The sequence below is a fragment of the Lissotriton vulgaris genome, unplaced genomic scaffold, assembly GCF_964263255.1.
Source record: "Lissotriton vulgaris unplaced genomic scaffold, aLisVul1.2 SCAFFOLD_1535, whole genome shotgun sequence".
NCBI lineage: Eukaryota > Metazoa > Chordata > Amphibia > Caudata > Salamandridae > Lissotriton > Lissotriton vulgaris.
The window spans coordinates 307475-325822 of record NW_028248545.1 but is presented as its reverse complement, the minus strand read 5'-3'; the positions used below and the strand labels follow the sequence as shown (position 1 = coordinate 325822).

General features: G+C 48.5%; 1 protein-coding gene across 2 annotated transcripts in view; it reads left to right on the top strand.

Annotated features, from left to right (window-relative positions):
* The window catches only part of LIG1 (DNA ligase 1), a 397262-nt gene that overhangs the window by 164065 nt on the left and 214849 nt on the right, over nt 1-18348 (top strand). For both annotated transcript variants that reach the window (XM_086950012.1, XM_086950011.1), the window contains exon 9: nt 17927-18034. In XM_086950012.1, coding sequence (XP_086806138.1) covers nt 17927-18034 — 108 coding nt within the window. The remainder of the gene's footprint in view (nt 1-17926; nt 18035-18348) is intronic.

The following is an 18348-nucleotide window of genomic DNA, read 5'->3' as shown; positions in this document are numbered from 1 at the left end:
GAACCACTGTTCTTGAGAGTCCTAGTCTCTAAGAGGGTCAAGGCAGGCAGGTCCTCCGGGTTTCTCAAGGTTGCTGTCCACAGGAGATGCTGGGATTTAGCAGGAGCAGGTTCAAGGATCAACAGGCCTGTAGGGCTGGGGCCAGATCAGTTGGTGTCATCCTCTTGTCAGCAGCTGCACAGCAGGTAGTCTTCTTCTTGGTCTTCTTTCTTGTTTCGAAATCTGAATCTGAGGAAGGAAGGTTCAGGGTGCCCCTAAATACTAAATTAATGGGTGTTACAGGTAGGGTGAGGGCAGGGACCAATAGGTCCCTGTCCTGGGATGGGTACAACCCCCTAACCGGCTCCTCTCCTGTGGGAAGGGGGCAGGAGCCTAGCTGTGAGTGGGTAGGGCTCCCCATCCTCAAGATTGCGGTAGCCCGAAGTCGTGCTTCACCTCACCTCTCCCACCTGAGGGGTGGAGTTGGCACAGGCAGGCACACCCCCTTTCTGACGTAGGGTTTCCCGCTAATCTTCCCGCCTGAGTCTGGGCAGAACTGGTGGGGGCCAGTTGCTGAGTACAGCAAGTGGCCTGGAGGAGCTCACAAAGGTGGTATGCCTTTTGAAGCTTTCCCCGGCCCATTCGGGGGAGGAGACCTAGTACCTCGGACCCGGGACGTGCATTGTTGCAGGCCCAGGAGCGTAGATGGCTCTCTACCCAGGAGTCCAACAACATGTCTGCTGTGTGGCAGCCTCTCCGACAAGACGTGGATTGTAGGTTAGGTTTCAGGGGGCATCTCTAAGATGCCCTCTGTAGTGAATTTTACATTAAATCCCACACTGGCACTGTGAGTTTAATGTGCTGAGAAGTTTGATATCAAACTTGTCAGTCTTCAGTGTAGCCATTATGGTGCTATGGAGTTCGTAATGACAACCTTCCAGCACCATATACTCTTAATGGCATCACTGTACTTACAGTGCCCAGGAATGGCCCTGGGTACTGTAGGGGCACAGGGCTCATGCACCTGTGCTCACACCACTGGCATAGGGCACCCAGCTAGAGGGGTGGTGATGTAAGCCAGGGCAGTAGGGTTGAGGGCATGGCACACATGGATGTGTGCCATGTCGACTCTGTTTAGTTCTACACCTAGACACAGCCTGCAAAGGCAGTGGGTGGGTGTCAAGGTTCAGGGCTCATAAGGGTGGCACAATAAGTGCTGCACCCCTTAGGGGTCTTCTCTGGTCACAATGCCCTGGGTACCATTTACTAGGGGCTGATATGTGGCCAGAGATGCCAATTGGGTTTAGGTTTTAGTATAGTTTTTAGGGAAGGGACACAGGCCCTGGGTACCCGATTCGCAGGGACCCAGGGCACACCTAGGAAAAGTGCATCCGGTATCAGGCAAAAAGTGGGGGGATACTGCAACAGAAACTCACTTTCTCACAGCTGCTGCTCTGGTGTTTTGCTGTGACAAAGGAAGGGCTGTTGCCCTGCGCAGCGCAGTGACCCAAAGATGGTCAACACCTTATTCTGCTACTAGCAAACCCTGTATGCCAAGGTTAGGGCAGGGCACGGTCAAGATGGAGGGCAGTTGCACTGGTCATAGCGTTATCAAGAAAAGGGTTGTCACCTGTGCAATGCTGTGGCCTGAAAGGCCCGTTGTCCTGGGTGCACTGTTATTATTATTATTAAGGGGCATTTATAGAGCACCTGGTTACGCAGAATGCGTGTCCCCGCGCTGAACTGAAGCACTCTGAAGGAGTAGTAGGGGAGGAGCCCACTTATTTTGAAAAGAGGTGAGTTTTTAGTTTCCTCCGGAAACTAGATTCGGAGGGGTCCAGACGGAGATTGAGAGGTAAAGCATTCCAGCTTTTAGCCGCCAGGTATCGGAAGGATCTTCCTCCCATACGGGCCTTTTTCACCCTAGGGACCTTAAGTAAGCCTCCTTGCGAGGAGCGCAGAGCGCGAGCTGGTGCATACCTGGTGACTAGGTTCTGGAGTGGTGCTGGCGCCTTCTTAGCGAGGATACGATGGCAGGTACAGAGGGATTTAAATTCAACTCTGCTTCTCACTGGCAGCCAGTGGAGTGACTGGAGGGCAGCCTTGGAGTCCGATCTTTTTGGGAGATTTAAAATGAGGCGAGCTGCAGCATTCTGTAGCACCTGAAGTCGATTTATCACTTTACAGGTAGCTCCCATATAGAGTAGGTTACCAAAGTCCATGCGTGTAGTTACTAGGGCGTGCACCAGCGTTCTGCGGGCGGCCGTAGGAAGGAGAGCTAGGACCTTCCGCAGAATCTTTAAAATGCTGAAGCAGATGCCAGTCACCCTGTTTATCTGTGGTCCGAAAGACAGGTCAGTAGCTAGCCAGACCCCGAGATTTCTGACTTCCTTCCGTGGTGTGGGGGCCTCACCTAGGCATGGTGGCCACCATGCCGACGTCCAGACAGATGGGTTCCCTCCCACCACGAGCACCTCGGTCTTGTTGCCATTTAATTTCAGGCATTTAATTTTACGACCCCCATATGCCTGAAGTGGTCCATGGTGAAATGCAAGGCTAGCCGTCCTGGGACACGGAGCAGCCGTGATCACGAAGCATGATGTGACCAGCAGAGAAACCACACTCTAGCAAGAGCAGGTAAAACCGAATCCGGAGCAGTCAGGACCCAGAGGGGACTTGCTCGGACTGATGTGCATGGGTATACTTGGACGTCACCTCACATAACGGGGAAGCAACAACTGTCCTTAGTCGGGGAGCTGGGACATGAGAAACTAACCAAGGTAACGCCAGTGGGCCTGCCCTGGGAAGATTGTGAATATTTGTGGTATGCATCATTGTACTAGAATATATATATATATATATATATATATATATATATATATTCCCCTCTCTACGTGTTCTGTTGTCACGCCCAAAAAAAAGACGAGATCTCTCTCTCTATATATATATATATATATATATATATATATATATATATATATTACATACATACATACATACATACATACATACAAAGTTCAGGGCTTAAGCAGTGCTCTCAGTCCGCAAAACAACACAACGCCTCTGTAATCTCCAAGGGTGTTTATTTAAACTAACAACATGTTTCGGCTGCGGACAGCCTTGCCTGTAGAAAGCCCATTGAGCTCAATGTTAACTTGTGTTTAGAATTGTGTTGCCTACTGCAACCATTGTACCTATTGTATTTACAAAGTGTATTGCTTCTTGGCAAAGTAATTATATGAGAGTACTCATATCGAGAAAAGTACATTTTTATACCTGTTGGTTCTAAAACTAAAACAACTATCTTTGGATATAAAAACAATTGGCCCAGAGTTCAGTCCTTGAGTGTGTGCAACCTTTTGCTGACTAAGTGTGTACAACACATGCTTTACACTTTCCTCTGGTACTGCCTTACTGCTCGACCAAGCTACCACTTGAGAGTAAGGTCACACCTGGCTTTAACCTCTGTTATACCTCTGGGGTTTGTGGACTCTATACACACTGTACCTTATTCTGGTCCAGTATATATAGCCACTTTCTCACAGCAGCCCTTATTCTTAACTGTGGCCCCCACCTGGCATATGAGGGTTGCAACAGTGCACAGTCTACTCCTGGCCTTGGACTGACCCAGATTCTCTGTGGACACACACAAACTGCAGGGGACAAGATGAACCCCATTTTCACCTCCAGCAACCACGTCAAATCTAGCTATGTTACATAACTCACATGGTGTGATCACTCCATCATCCACTTCAGCATCTCCAGACAAGGTACTAGAAAAAGACTATCGACAAGCAACTTACAACACATCTGAAGCAGGACCAGCTACTCCACTCCTCCCAATCTGGATTCCGCAGCAGTCACAGCACAGAGACTGCCTTAATTAAAGCCACCGACTACATCTGAACGCTCTTTGACTGAGGAGAAACAGCAGCTCTGATCCTCCTTGACCTGTCAGCAGTCTTCAACACTGTATCACACCCCACGCGTATAATAAGACACTTCCACATCGGCATCCAGAGGGACACTCAGATGGATCACCTCCTTTCTCACCAGAAGAAATCAGAGGGTCCTCCTACCACCCATCACCTCGGAACCCAAGGAGGTAGTCTGCGGTGTCCCTCAGGGCTCATCCCTTAGCCCCTCACTCTTCAACGCAAATATTACACCACTGGACAACATAGTTGGATCTCATAGCCTCAACATAATATCCTACATAGATGTCACCCAACTCCTCCTCTCCCTCACTGATGAACCTAACACCACCAGGACCAACTTCACAGATGCATGACAAGCTTCGCCAACTGGATGAAGAGCACCTGCCTGAAGCTGAACACAGACCAGATACAAATTCTGATCTTTGGCAATAACAGTAACACATGGAGTAATGCCGGATGGCCCTCAGACATGGGACCTGGTCCCGTACCCACGGACCATGCTAGAAACCTCCGAATAATCCTAGATAACAAGCTCACCATGATATCACAGATCAACACCGTCTCCTCTGCCTGCTTCCTCATGTTGCTCATGCTGCAGTAGATCTTAAAGTGGCTACCACTGCACGGCGACCACTACACAGCAAACTCACCATGACACAGGCCTGCATCACCAGCTGACTGGTCTATGGCATCGCTCCCTACGTAGGAATTGCTGGCCACCTCCTACAGAGGCTTCATACCATACAGAATGGCACAGCTAGACCTGTCCTTGACCTCCCCCAAACGATCCCTCATTACTCCCCACCGCAGGCAGCTCCACTGGCTCACCGTACAGAAGAGATGCTAGTTCACGCTGCTGACCCATGCACACAAGGCCTTACCCAACCAAGAACCCTCCTACATTAACCACTGCCTGAACTTCCACCAACCGTCGAAGATCACACTCTGCCTCCCTTTTATTTGCCCACACTCTTCTCATCTACCGAAGCCAAAGTGGAGGACGCACCTTCTTCTACACTGCTCAAAGACCTGGATCTGCACCCCACACAGCACTGGATTATCACCTCACTGCCAGAATTCCACAGAGCCCTCAAGACCTGGCTGTTCGAATTATCCTCCGGGACCTGCAAGTGCCTGTATACCATATCGGGTGATTTGCAGCGCTATACAAATACTGCCTAATTGATTGATGGCCTAACCAGTGTCTTCTCTACTGCCCCACCTGCCATATGGGGCTCACGACTGCACACACTTATAGCAAATCCAAATGGTGTGCTGATTTCGACAGGCCACAATCTCCCACTTCGTGTCCTGAATCCAGTCGGCAGGGCTCACACTGTACCTTGCTCATTCCAGGTGACTTTTCTCCTCCTCCTCCTCACAGGGCCCACTACTATCTTGTTGGGCAGCAGCTGGTGCTCCAGAGTGAGTGGTCTTGATTCTCCTGGGTGATGTCCCCATACCCAACAGGGACACTGGCAGACCCTCAGTCCCTAGTCCTAGTTACAACAGGCAAAACTCATGCTTAGCTTCTTCATGCTGATGTACAGCTTCAGTTTGACAATATAAGAGTCTTGAGATCCTCTTTTTTATTAACCATGTGTAGACACAGATGTGAATTAGTGTCTGTCTTTGAAGTTTATAATCTTTGGGTTGCCCACTTTGAAGCGCCCGCTCCTCTGCTTGGCTCTTGCTGCAGAGAGCAATCTTATCACAGCATGGAACGTCTTTAAACCGGATTTCTCCAAAAGCAGGCAATATGTGTGACTCAAGCATAGAGCAGTTAAGCAGACATCCAGGTGTGATTCTACTTTTAAGGCTTGCATGCAAGCACTAGCTGAATAGATGGACGCTCATTGCCTAAAACTAAATGGATCTAAAACAGAGGTAATGGTGGTGGGAGGAAGCAACTTGAGTTGGTCTCCAGATTGGTGGCCGACGTGTCTGGGTCCCACACCTGTTCCCTGTAAAGAAGCCAAAAACCTGGGCATATGGATGGACCACACCCTATCCTACGAAGGCCACATTCGTCGCCTCGTCGGTAAATGTTTTGGAGTCCTGAAAACATTAAATCGCACCCTGGACTTACTCCCGCTGGAGGCCAGACGCACTATGACCCAGGCGCTGGTGACCTCCCGTATGGACTACGGGAATGTTTTGCTCCTGGGGGCTACAGAACACAGCTTAAAGCGCCTACAGGTCCTCCAAAATACAGCAGCTCGTCTTGTATTACGACTCCCTAGAAGAGCAGCATCTAAACCAGCATTAGCGGCTCTACACTGGCTATCGATCAAGATTAAAGCCCTCTTAATGTGCCATAGGATACTCCAACGGAAAGCCCCTCCCTATTTGCTTGATCTAGTACTTGGGTATGAGCCAACCAGAGCCCTCCGATCAGAGGGGATGGGTTTGTTGACGATCCCCCGTATAAAAAGAGCAAAACTAGGTGGTCGCTCCTTTAGATATGTAGTAGCAAAAAACTGGAATCCTCTCCCCACATCTCTAAGACTGGAAGAATCTGAAACAAAATTTAGAACCATGCTAAAAACACACTTATATAAATTATAAGCAGTAGGATAGGGGGTGGGTTTTGGAAGGTCTATATGTCTCTGAGAACTTGCTTTCTTCAGCGCGGGGACACGCCGGAATGGCGTCACCAGGCGCTTTATAAACTACCTTATTATTATTATTATTAAAAGGTTATAAAGAACCCCAGCCCTACTCTTTGTTATTTCCTTTTCATCCCTAGCTCCTTCCTGAGATGCGACCAGGCCCCTTCGACCAGTAACCCCTTTCAGTAACCAAGAGCCCCGTTTGAAATGTACTGAAGAACTTGGCTAATCCTTCATCCAGTGTGTTCCTCATAGCTGTCCGAAATGCAGAGATACACATCTGACTGGGAAAGGGGGTGTTGACTCCTCTACCTCCACATGGTGTCCAACAAGCACTAGGACTCCCCCAATGGAGCCCAAAGTCTTCCATGCATTTAGCCCCGCACAAGCACACATGCATTCTTGTGCACATGCACACAACACACCATCACAGGCTCTCATGTATTGTATGTCTCCAACAGCACACTTGCATCAGTGCGAACACGCAGAAACGGATGCTAATTTCCTTGTATGGGGCTACTAACTGGTGCACATACAACCCAGTGCTCACACTAGATTGTAGGACCATCCAGCGCTACATTAAACCAGATTCAGGCCAAAGGGAGCCAAGCACACAGCAGAGAATTTTAAATGAGTGGGCCAGTAGGCCCCTCTCTCATGGCACAAGTAACAGGGCCAAGTGATACTACTGATTACTTACCTGGTATGGTGCCACCACCATGCACATTCTACTTGGCTCTCGGTAGGGGCAGTAGCCCTTCATTCCTATAAGGTAGTATGTTGAAACCTCTGGAACATCGATAGCCTGCCCTCACAGATCTCTTATCCTCTTCAGCAGTTCTCTGGAGGAAAATTGACATCCTTACACAAGCATCCACTCAGCTTAGAGACTCACTCCTCATAAATGCTACCTACAATATCTTGCACAGTACAATAGATCACAGCCAATGAGCATCGCCAAGGACAACCAGTTGTTTATCCCTGTGTGATAATGACCTACACAATCTTGTTGAAAGCTTTGAAAATTCCAACTCCGCTGACATTTTAACTCCTTTAGCCAAACACAAGATGGAATGTCAGTTCCCACTATCATCTCAAACCCCAGTAGTTCCACATCGCACTACCCATCTAATTGACCCAATCTGATTCCAATCCAAAATATAGATTGTCAGATGGTGCATAAACTCACCAGATATTTCCATGTTGCATGCTACATAACTGCCGCTTAGCAGTCAAACACTGCTGTGAGACCTATGAAATGGTCTAGGACCTTGACATCATCGTCCTTGCTGAAACCTGGCTTAATGGTACCTTAAGCAATGTTCTGTCACCCTTACTGATCCCTTGATACTCCATTTTGCGCTGTGACCAAGAAGACTGCCACAGTGGGGGTTTAGTTGTCATTCACAAACTCCTCTTGTGCCACTCGCAACCTCCGGATGAATGTAATTTACCACTCCCCGAACAAACCAACACTGAGGACTACATGAAATTTCTCACATCCCAGTTAATCGGCTGAGACTGCAGTGTCTTTCAAGGTGACTTTATTGTTCACTTCAAAAAACACAGTTGATGTGCAGAATGCAGAACAATGTCTTACATTCACCCCAGTACAAAGATCTGGGCCTAAATCCATCGTTTTTTTGCAGTCCACACCACCCTAGGTCAGACAATGGATATATGCAAATGAGCCTTGACCCTGTGCCTCATGGGAACAGTCCAGCCCGAACTACCAAGCCATGTCTTTCCTAGACCGGAATCAAGCATCCAAGGACCGGTTTCTGGCTATCAGCCTTTTTCAGCCTGGGAAGCTGGACTCCAGTGATGTGGAGAGCCTGGGACTCGCGTCTGAGCATACCCAGCCCACTCGGGGTGAACATTGCAAAAAGCACAGTTAATGGACAGAATGCAGAACAATGTCAATCACCCCAGTACAAAGATCTGGGCCTAAATCATCGTTTTTTTGAACTCCACACCATCCTAGGTCAGACAATGGCTATTGCAAATCAGCCTTGACCCTGTGCCTCATGGAAACAGTCCAGCCCGAACTACCAAGCAGTGTCTTTCCTAGACCGAAATCAAGCATCAAGGACCGGTTTCTGGCTATCAGCCTTCTTCAGCCTGGATAGCTTGACTCCAGTGATGTGGAGAGCCTGGGACTCCCGTTCGGGCTGGACTGTTCCCATGAGGCACAGGGTCAGACTGATTTGCATATGGCCATGTCTGAACAGGGGTGGTGTGGGGTGCAAAAAAACGATGGATTTAGGCCCAGATCTCTGTACTGGGTTGCATGTATGACATTGTTCTGCATACTGTCCATCACCTGTGGTTTTTGCATGTGTCACCCCGAGTGGGATGGTTCTGCTCAGACGTGAGTCCCATGCGCTCCACACCACTAGATTCAAGCAAGCCGGGCTGAAGACGGCTGGAATGCCAGAAACCGGTCCTCAGAAGCTTGGTTCCGGTCCAGGGAAGGCATGGCTTGGCAGTTCGGACTGGACTGTTCCCATGAGGCACAGGGTCAGACTGATTTGCATATGGCCATGTCTGAACTGGGGTGGCGTGGAGTGCAAAAAAACCATGGATTTAGGCCCAGATCTCTGTACTGGGGTGAATGTATGACATTGTTCTGCATTCTGTCCATCACCTGTGGTTTTTGCATTTATTGTTCACTGCGGCACCAAGGATACCAAACTTATGGACACCATTGATTTTCTTTCTCAGCCACACTCCCCTCCAGCTACACTTCAAAAGCCCACACACTGAAAGGGCTCTACTCTAGAGCTAATCGTTACCAGAGCATCCCACCTCATGACAAGTGACCCCATTCCGTTGACTGGTCTGACCACTTGCAGATCCCCTTCAGTATACTTTACCCTCAGTACTACCCCAGTCAACATTAGAAGGGTAGCATTTGGTTCAGGGACACAAACAACCACACAAATAACCTCAACATCACACCTAGGCCTTCCCAAACTTTGCTCAGATTGTGCCTCAATTCCACATCAATGAGACCCCAGGCAGTCAGCTCTTTCATGGAATGCTCTATTGATGGATTCGCTCCCATCAAAAGCAAATGCAGCTGATTTGAACCTTCTCTTCCTTGGTACTCAAAAGACCTCTACGAAGCAAGGGTGCAGCAAAGAAACATTGAGAGAGTGGAGACAAGTATTCTCCTTACTCAATCTGACTAAGCTACGATCTGCGAGAAAAAACTATAAAGACCACGGGCCATATGTATCATTCAAAATTGCGATCGCAAACGCAGAAATTTGCAGAATTCCTTAGCTAAATTGCGTTCGCTAACCAAGTGGGATGTATGAAAGGAAAACAGTCTTGCAAAATAAGGAATCACAAAATGTGCGATTCCTTATTTTGCAATTGCATTTAAGGAATCGCAAATTGCCATTCCTCAAATGCAATGCAAGCGGCCCAGAAAAAGTGCAATTTGGCCTTAAGGAATCGCAAATTACCACCAACTTCAAGTTGGCGGTAATTTGTAAAATGCAAAAAAGTGAATTTTTCAAAGAAATCGCAAAGTGCCATGTGGCACACATGCATGCCCATGTGTACCACATGTACATTTCAGGGGTGCAACAGGGTGTCCTTTTGACACCCTCGCACCCTTGAAATTGCATTTGCAATTTGCAAATCTCTAACTGAGAATCGCAAATTGAGAATGTCTTCCCCTTCATTCCCATATGCCTATAGGCCCATAGGAATGAATGGGGAGGAATTCCTTAATTGCGAATTGCAATTTGCGATTTGCAATTAAGGAATATGTAGAATTCGCAAAATTATTTGCAAATCCTACATACACAGCATTTGCGATTCTCAAATATCGATTTTCAAAAAATCGCCAATGAGAAACGCAAAACCAAAGTTACATACATATAGCCCCACATCTTCGAGCCAAGTCCTCATTACCTAGTCCTCTTGGACAGTGCCAACAACAGATCTAAACACGTTTTTGAGGTAATGAAACGGGTTAACAATCCTTCTCCAACTTTCTCACCCATGTCCTCTGAGGCCTTGTGCATCAAATTTGTGAATATCTTTGACAGTCAAAGACATGAACCTCTCCCTTCCAGAGACATTTGATAATAAAGTTGATGAGAATCTACCCTGCAAGGCGCTGCAGCCAAGGTAATCTTTCTCCGCAATCTCAGAGGCTGATCTACGGTTTGACATATCTAAGGTGAAACCCTTAAACTTCTCTGTGAAGCTATTCCTGGCTCCATCCATAAAGTCCTTACCAAACATACACATCCCTTGTGGACTACTCTGGTCAGCTCCTCCCTTGAACAGGGGTGACACCAGACTATAACACAATCTCTCCTTTAAAAAAAAACACAAAATATAACGTTTCGTGGATCTCAACAACTTGAACAACTTTTATCCATTCTCCTCCCTTCCATTCCTAGGTAAGATAGTTTGAAGTTGCGTAGCTCTCAGCTGTCATTCCACATCCAAACAACCGTCTTAACACTCTCGAATCATATTTCCGTCAGGGCCACAGCATAGAGACTGCAATTCTGCAGATGGTGGGTGGCGCTTTCTGCATCCTGGACGCTGTAAGTTCTTGCCTATTTTTTTTTCTCCTCTACCCCTCTGCTGCATTTGACAAAGTCAACCACCAGGCGCTGATAAACACTCTGAAACAGCGAATGGGATCTTTTTTTTTTTTTTTTAATTTTTGAAAACCTTTATTGGTGCATCTACACAAATACAAATACGGGCCCACAACCCTCAGGCCGGCCACGAATACTGTTCGAGCACCGGTGCATGCAGTACGGTGACGCAATAGCATAGCAATAACGGCAAGCAAGCATTCAACAGTTACACTGTAGAGGATGTGCTATCACGCCGAAGGAGCAGTGAAGGTTAATTTTAAAGGTTTTTTATAGCAGCTATTAAAGTCCAACTGTTCCGGTTTAATAGAAAATAAGATATAAGATGGAAGAACAAGGTCCGTGTAGGCGTGATATAACAGTAGTGACCGGGTCACGCACAACCCAGCAACCCAGGGGTCCAGTATCCCCAGGCGGCATGGCGGTCCATAAAGTGTGCAGCAAGGGTATCGGAACCAAGAGTTCAATAAATGTCTACCGCCACCCGCCTTCCAGCAACATCGACACAGACCCAAGATAGAAAGGAAGGGAAGAAAAATTAAAAAGAAAAAGAAGGCACCATAGAAACAGAAAAGAAATTAAAAACTCATCCCCCAACCCCCACCCTACACGCATGCGAAGGCTACGGCCTACCCCCCCCCAGCAGTGTGTCTGTCGCCCATTAAACCCGAAATATAGAAGAGAAAGGGAAGAGAAGGAAAGAAAGGAAAAACCCATAACACCTAAAATATAGGGAGCAAGAAAAGAGTAGCCTAATCTAAAACTCCCATGAAACCCCTAACCCCGGAGGAGGGCCAAAATTACTGAGTCCCGGGCCCCACCACCCGCGCAACACTTACAACCCATCAATAAGGCCAAAAAGAGTACAGAAGTTGTAGCCACAAATAAGGAGGGATATCACAAGGAGAGCTCCTGCACATATCGAAATAGCGTTCCAATCCGGGTCCCCCCCAACTGATCAGGCATAAGGTCCGAGACCATCAGTCACAACGTTTGCCCCCGGATCACCAGCCCGCAAAAACAATCACCCCATAAGGCAGGGACAAAAAAGATCAAACACAGTAATTGCAGCTTGAAGTGGGAAAGAGACCATTACGCATGATAGTAATTGCGACCTGAAGTGGGGGATAATTGCAAGCAATACGTGACCAATATGTCAACAAGTGTTTCAGTCCGGGGTCATAGCCAGGCAATCGATCAGAACCAGCGGGGGAAAACCTCAGCCCTGTCCTGAGCGTCGGAGTCCCTCCAGGAATGGCCGCAGCTGTGAGTGCACTTCAGGCAGAACAAAGGAGAAAGATCTCAACGTAGACGAAGCAGAGGAAGAGGAGGGGAGTGTCCCCACTCACCAACCAGATCAACGTCCAAGTTGACGAACTCTCCTTTTATCCCAGGATGACACCCACTCCGATAGTGTAGAAACGACGATGTCAGCATTTGTACAGGCAAAGTCTCAGTTGTCAGAGTGGAGGGAGATTTTGTAACTGTAGCCTCGTCCATTAGGAAACACTCAACATTGTAGCCAGGGACAGAGCAGCCCTCCGTATCCTCACGTTGCAACACTGTATCCACCCCGGGAGCAGTGAGAGGCAGTAGGGGATCAGCCAGCCGTAGTCGCTTTATGTCAGAAGCAGCTTCTTCTATCTTCCACTCCAGTTCTCGGGCGTTCCTTCGCCATGTCGCCCTTAGCTCTGCGAGGGCTGTCAGGATGTCGCCACAAGTCAGGTCACTCCGCAATACTGGCCGGTCAGCACTGCTCAGTGACGCCCTCAGAGCAGCCTCGGGCTCTAGGACAGGCAGGGCTGCAGATATTTGAGACAGGGGATCCACCACGTTTCCGTTACGATATGTAGGCGCCATTACCACCCCTACGGTCAGCCCGCAATGGAGGGAGGGGGGCGACCACAGCACCAAATGAAACAGCAGTTAGGGCCACTAATGGTAGCACGGCTCCCAGTCTGGGGGGGTGGGGGGCTGTGCGGAGTGAGAGCCTCCTCGCTTGCTGTTGGTGCGGGCGTGCGCGGCGGTGAAGACGCTCAAAAATGGAGTCCACTCCAGTTGCCTGTCTCGGGACAAAGGAAAGCGTCGCTTGCACAGCTCCAGTCCCTCAAGTAAACGCTCCGTTATTAAGTGGGGTCTCGTCACAATAAAGAAGAGCAAATCCGCCCAGCTCTGCAAACGGTCACGCACCCAAAAGGATCGGCTCTACCCCAGCGAGCCTCACCGACTAAGTCCAGCGGCGTCCGGCGGCGATCATCGGGACAGATTACAGGGGCTGCGCCGGAGATCGGCAAACGCAGCGAGTCCACAGTGAATCCAGCCGGGAGAGACCTCAGATGGACGCCGTTTTCTCCCGAACGGCAATGGCCTCGGTTAAACACGGTACAGTCGAGGATAAATAGCAGGATTTTAATGTAAAAGCAGACGGGTTGCGGAGCCGGGAACTCACGCGTCCGTTCCGTCCGCCATCTTGGCTCCTCCCCAGCGAATGGGATCTTAAGGTGTATTCCCGAACTGGTTTACCTCCTGCCTAACAGACTGCTCTCAAATAGTGAAAATGGGAACTCTGTCACAAGGCCAGTTTTTCTGCAGCAAGTGTCCCCCAAGGCTAGATCCTCTCTCCAATCTTTTGCAATAGCGAACTTGGGCCAGCATGCACAATTCTTAGAAATTCTGGGATCCCCTGCAACCTATATGCAGCTGATACCCAAATCTACCTTAAAATCGCATCCTGGGATGACCTCTTCCTATCCAGCTCATTGACGAGAATTAATTCATGGATGACAAATCAACAGCTCAAACTTCATGTACCAAAAACTGAATTTATTCTGAGATTGTTGAAGAAAGGTAATCCTTCTGTTCAAGATTGCATGGCGCTCTCCCCTACCTTGGAGGGCTGTTTGACCATTGTTCAGAGTGCCAGGTCCCTTGGATTGACAGCCATTTCAACCTTCAGAGCCATTTCCTAAATATAGCCCGGTTCCAGCTAATGCTGCTATCCCTGAACTTTTTGCCTTCCTCCAATATTCTCTCAGACCTGTTTTTGTTGGTTTAATGACTCTGGGCACTTAACCACTGCTGACTAGTGCTAAAGTGCATATGCTCTCCTTGTGCAAAGTGTATATGTGGTTGATTTCCAGGATTGGTTCATTGGATTTACTGTCAGTCCCCAGTAAAGTGCACTAGGAGTGCCAGGGTTTGTAAATGCCAATGCTGCTTGTGGGCCTGCAGCGCTGGTTGCGCCACCCACAGAAGCAGCCTTTTAAAATGTGTCTAGGGTCTGCCATTGCAGAACCTGCGTGCAGTCTGGTACTGTCAAACTGGCTGGGCAGGTGCACACACTTGCCAACCTCTAAACCTTCCCGTAACTTTATATTAGTCACCCCTATGGTAGGCCCTAGGGCAGGGTGCATTGTAAGTGTAAGGTAGGACAAGCCCTGATGTGTGTGACATGTCCTAATAGTGAATTACAGCCAAATTCGTTTTTCACTTTTGTAAGGCTACCTGTTATCTTAAGCCAAGATGGGCTGCTGGAATTATTACACCCTATAATCCCAGCAGGCTCAGGAAACATGATAGAAAGTCAAGTTTAGTATGCCTGAACTCAGAATAATAAAATACATCTTTTAGTAAAGTTTATTTTAATATCCTGTGTTTGCAAATGCTACTTTTAGAAAGTTAGCATTTGCTTGCCTAACCATTTCAGCCCGCCTCTGCTAGGATGTGTATCTGGTGTCTGGGTTGTGTGAGTGACAGGGCTGGGAGATGACAGGTGGTGAATGCAAGGATTACACCTTGGTGGGAGGTGGAGTGCCCCTGGACTCTGAATAGGGCTGTGCTCTGCCACCACAATGCTGGCTCCGCCCCCTGGGGAGCAACTGATGACTCAGCCCGACGCCAGGCCCAGGAAGGGAGAAGCACTGTCAACAAGGTACTCCTGGCTGCCCCGTCTACACAATGCTGGCTCCACCTCCTGTGGAGCGTCCGATGCGCCTGCCCCTCACACTGAAAGAAGAAGCCAGAGTACACCCCACAAAGTGCTCAGAGACTGAAAGAAGTTATGCAGAGGCCCCCCTGGCCTGCAAGAACAAAGAAAATGCTGTATAAAAGTAGGAGCCCTGCTCCTTGTAAATCAGAATCCTGTTTCCCACAAAGAACCTCTGCCCAACTAGGAGAAGAAGACGCTGGAAGGACTGGCCTGCTGCTTGCCTTGCTGAGGAAAGAGAGGAAAAGACTTGCTGAAAAGACTTTGAGAAAGTTTCTAGCACAAATCAGCAAAGGGCTTGACTGAGCTTGCTCCCTGACCTGAGCCACAGCACCATCTGGCTCAACCTGCTCTCTGCTAGTCTGCCTGCCGGTAATTCTAAGGACTTCTGCCCCGCCGGAGCCGTGACCCTGGCGCCCCCAGCCCCTCCTTGAGGCCGTGACCAACTGTGTTTCCCCGTCCCCGCCAAGGAAGAGCCCCGCTCCGTCGAGCCGCTCTCCCCCCGCTGAGGGAAATCACTGCGTCACCTCGCCTTGGATGGCTCGCTGCCCCCCAGCCCCTCCTTGAGGCCGTGATCGAACTGTTTCCCCGTCCCCGCCCTAGGGAGAGCCCTGCTCCGCCGAGCCGCTCTTCCCCCGCTGAGGGAAATCGCTGCATCACCGCCGTCGGAGGCTCGCTGGAGTGCCCCCGCATGATGTCTACACCGGACCCCAAAGACCCAGAGACCTGACTCCGAGAAACTTCGGGAGCCCCGGACGCCACCTCGCCCTTTTATTAAAGAGCCGCTGTGCGCCCGCACCTGCCTTTGCAAAGATTAACCCCAAGGTACGTCTCGTTCACACCGGGCTCGGGGCCCGCAACGTTTTATTTCCCCGTTCGCATCACCCCCTCCGTGTGACCATGAGTAGACTGTGCGCTTTGAGCTCTGTATGCTTCACATTGCCATAAGCGTTAGATCAGCTGTGCGCATCGTAGATCTTACTGACTGTCTTGTACGCCCCGCATGTGAGGCAGTGAGCTGGGCGCGTCCGTGCTGAAGAGGGATCTGTGCGTCTCGTCAAACCGTAAGAGACTGCGCTGTGCGCTCCATCTCCGGTGAAGAGACCCGTGCGCCTCGCACCCGAGGCTTACAGCCGTACGCCTCTCTCTTCTCTGCCGAAGTGTACGCCGCGTTGCGTGAGCCTTGACAGGGTGTGCCGAGTTCTCCCGTTCAGAGCGCCCAGAAATGCTACGAAGCGCCCAGCGGGCAGAAGACTAGCCTAGGGTACCTGGAAACCAAAGAGAAAGCATTTTTGAAAGGAAGCAGCCATTAAAACAGAGAACACTTGCCTATTTTCAACCTTGTGGATAAGAAAAACGTTATTGATGGTCTTGTGATAAATACTTGCCTGCATATATATTTTTACATAAAGAAGACACATTTTTATATATCTACCGCCTGGTGTCCATTTGTGGGGGGATCGGTACATTTACTGTGTGTGTTGTTACAAATGCTTAACTAAGCAATGCCTGGAGAATAGCCTTGGCTGCTCATGCCACGCACTTAGAGGGTGAGCAAGGGTAATTAAGGGGTCATCCTTCGCCCTGACTTAGAGGAGAGGGTCCCTGCTTGTCACAAGTGAATACTTGCGCCAATAATAGAGACCCCCAATTCTAACAGCTGCTATAGGGAGTCTGGCAAGTCATCCCACCCTAGGACGTATAATCCGTTATTAAAGCGCTGGTTCTTTTCAGACTGAACTACGGGATTGCCCATCTCTCAGAAAAGTTCACCTGGGCCCCTCAGAGCAGTCCTACATGCTTCTGCAGGCTATGTGACCTGTCACAGGAAATTTGTACACAACTCCTAACCTTGCTCACCCTCCGATTGGTCCTTATAGGGACAAGAGTCCAATTTATTACTGCATGCACTACCTTCAAAGCACTTACTCTTCGCCCTCATACTTAACTGAGAAATTAAAAGATTTGGGCTCCCAATAGGGGGCTAGACATGCTCTGTTCCTTCTCCTTGAGCCTCCCACCTTCAATCTGGAGCCATTTATGACTCAGAATATGGAACCCTCTTCCTCTGCTTGATCGCTTGCCATTCAACCATCAAAAAAGATCTCAAAGATCTTCTCTTCGAAAGACACTTGGGTTAATTGTTCTTGCCACTACCTGCTCTTCAGTTTATACTTAAAATTGTTGGAGGTTGTAGCACTAAAATATCCCTCCTTGGACTATCTGAGAACTATAACTATATCTATATACAGTCTTCCTCCCATTTTCTCCTGGTTTCTTGTTTTTTTTATTATGGTATTTAAGAAGTCATTGTTTGTTTCTATTGTAAAGCAGTCAGATGCCCAGGGGCCAAGTCTGTGCTATAGCTTAGCTGGGGTTTTGAGTTGGCCATGTACAGTTAGGTTATGTAACTTTGACCGTCAGTGACTCATGCCTCTTTATATCCTGGTTTTATTTGTTTAAATCCTTTGCTCTGTTGTCTGTTGCTGAGACAGCACATGGCACGCTCTTACGTTAGTGCCAGTTCTGCCTTTTGGCTGACACGCTGTGTTCATCTTAACACTGCCTGAACAGGCTAATCTAGTTGGCCTTTAATTTGAGTTCCCGGCATGCTAACAATAAGTTTGTTCTTTCATTTATGTAAAATGCATTGATTTATAATGAAGTCTCTTGCAAGTGGATAGATGCTGAATTTGAGCTGTGGAGGGAGTGCTTGTCTTTTTAAAAAATTTTTATTTAAAAAGAGATTGACACCTTCTCTTTAATCTCACACTTTCTCAGTTTCTTTGGCACTTCAAAGTCCGAAACTTCAGAAGATTCTGTTGAGTACAACCCGTCAAAGAGCAGCTACCACCCTGTGAAAGATGCCTGCTGGACTCATGGACAGAAGTGAGTAACTTCTTTTACTAGGTTTGTTTCATGGTGATGCGAATGGGCATAGTAGTGGCGATAGGCACTACCAAAAGATTATTTTGAATGCGCTTATTAAAGGTTCAGGACCTTAGCAGTGTGCCATTGCACAATTTTGTCAGTTTAAATACTATTAAACAGATCAACCCAATGAATCGGAGTGAGGATGAGACTGAAGAATTTTGAGACTGGCCATCTTACTCATTAAAATCTTGGCTGAGTGGAGAGTTTGTCTTGGAACCAGGTCGTTAAGGATGTTGATAATTCTGCCCATGCAGTTGGTTTTTGACTCT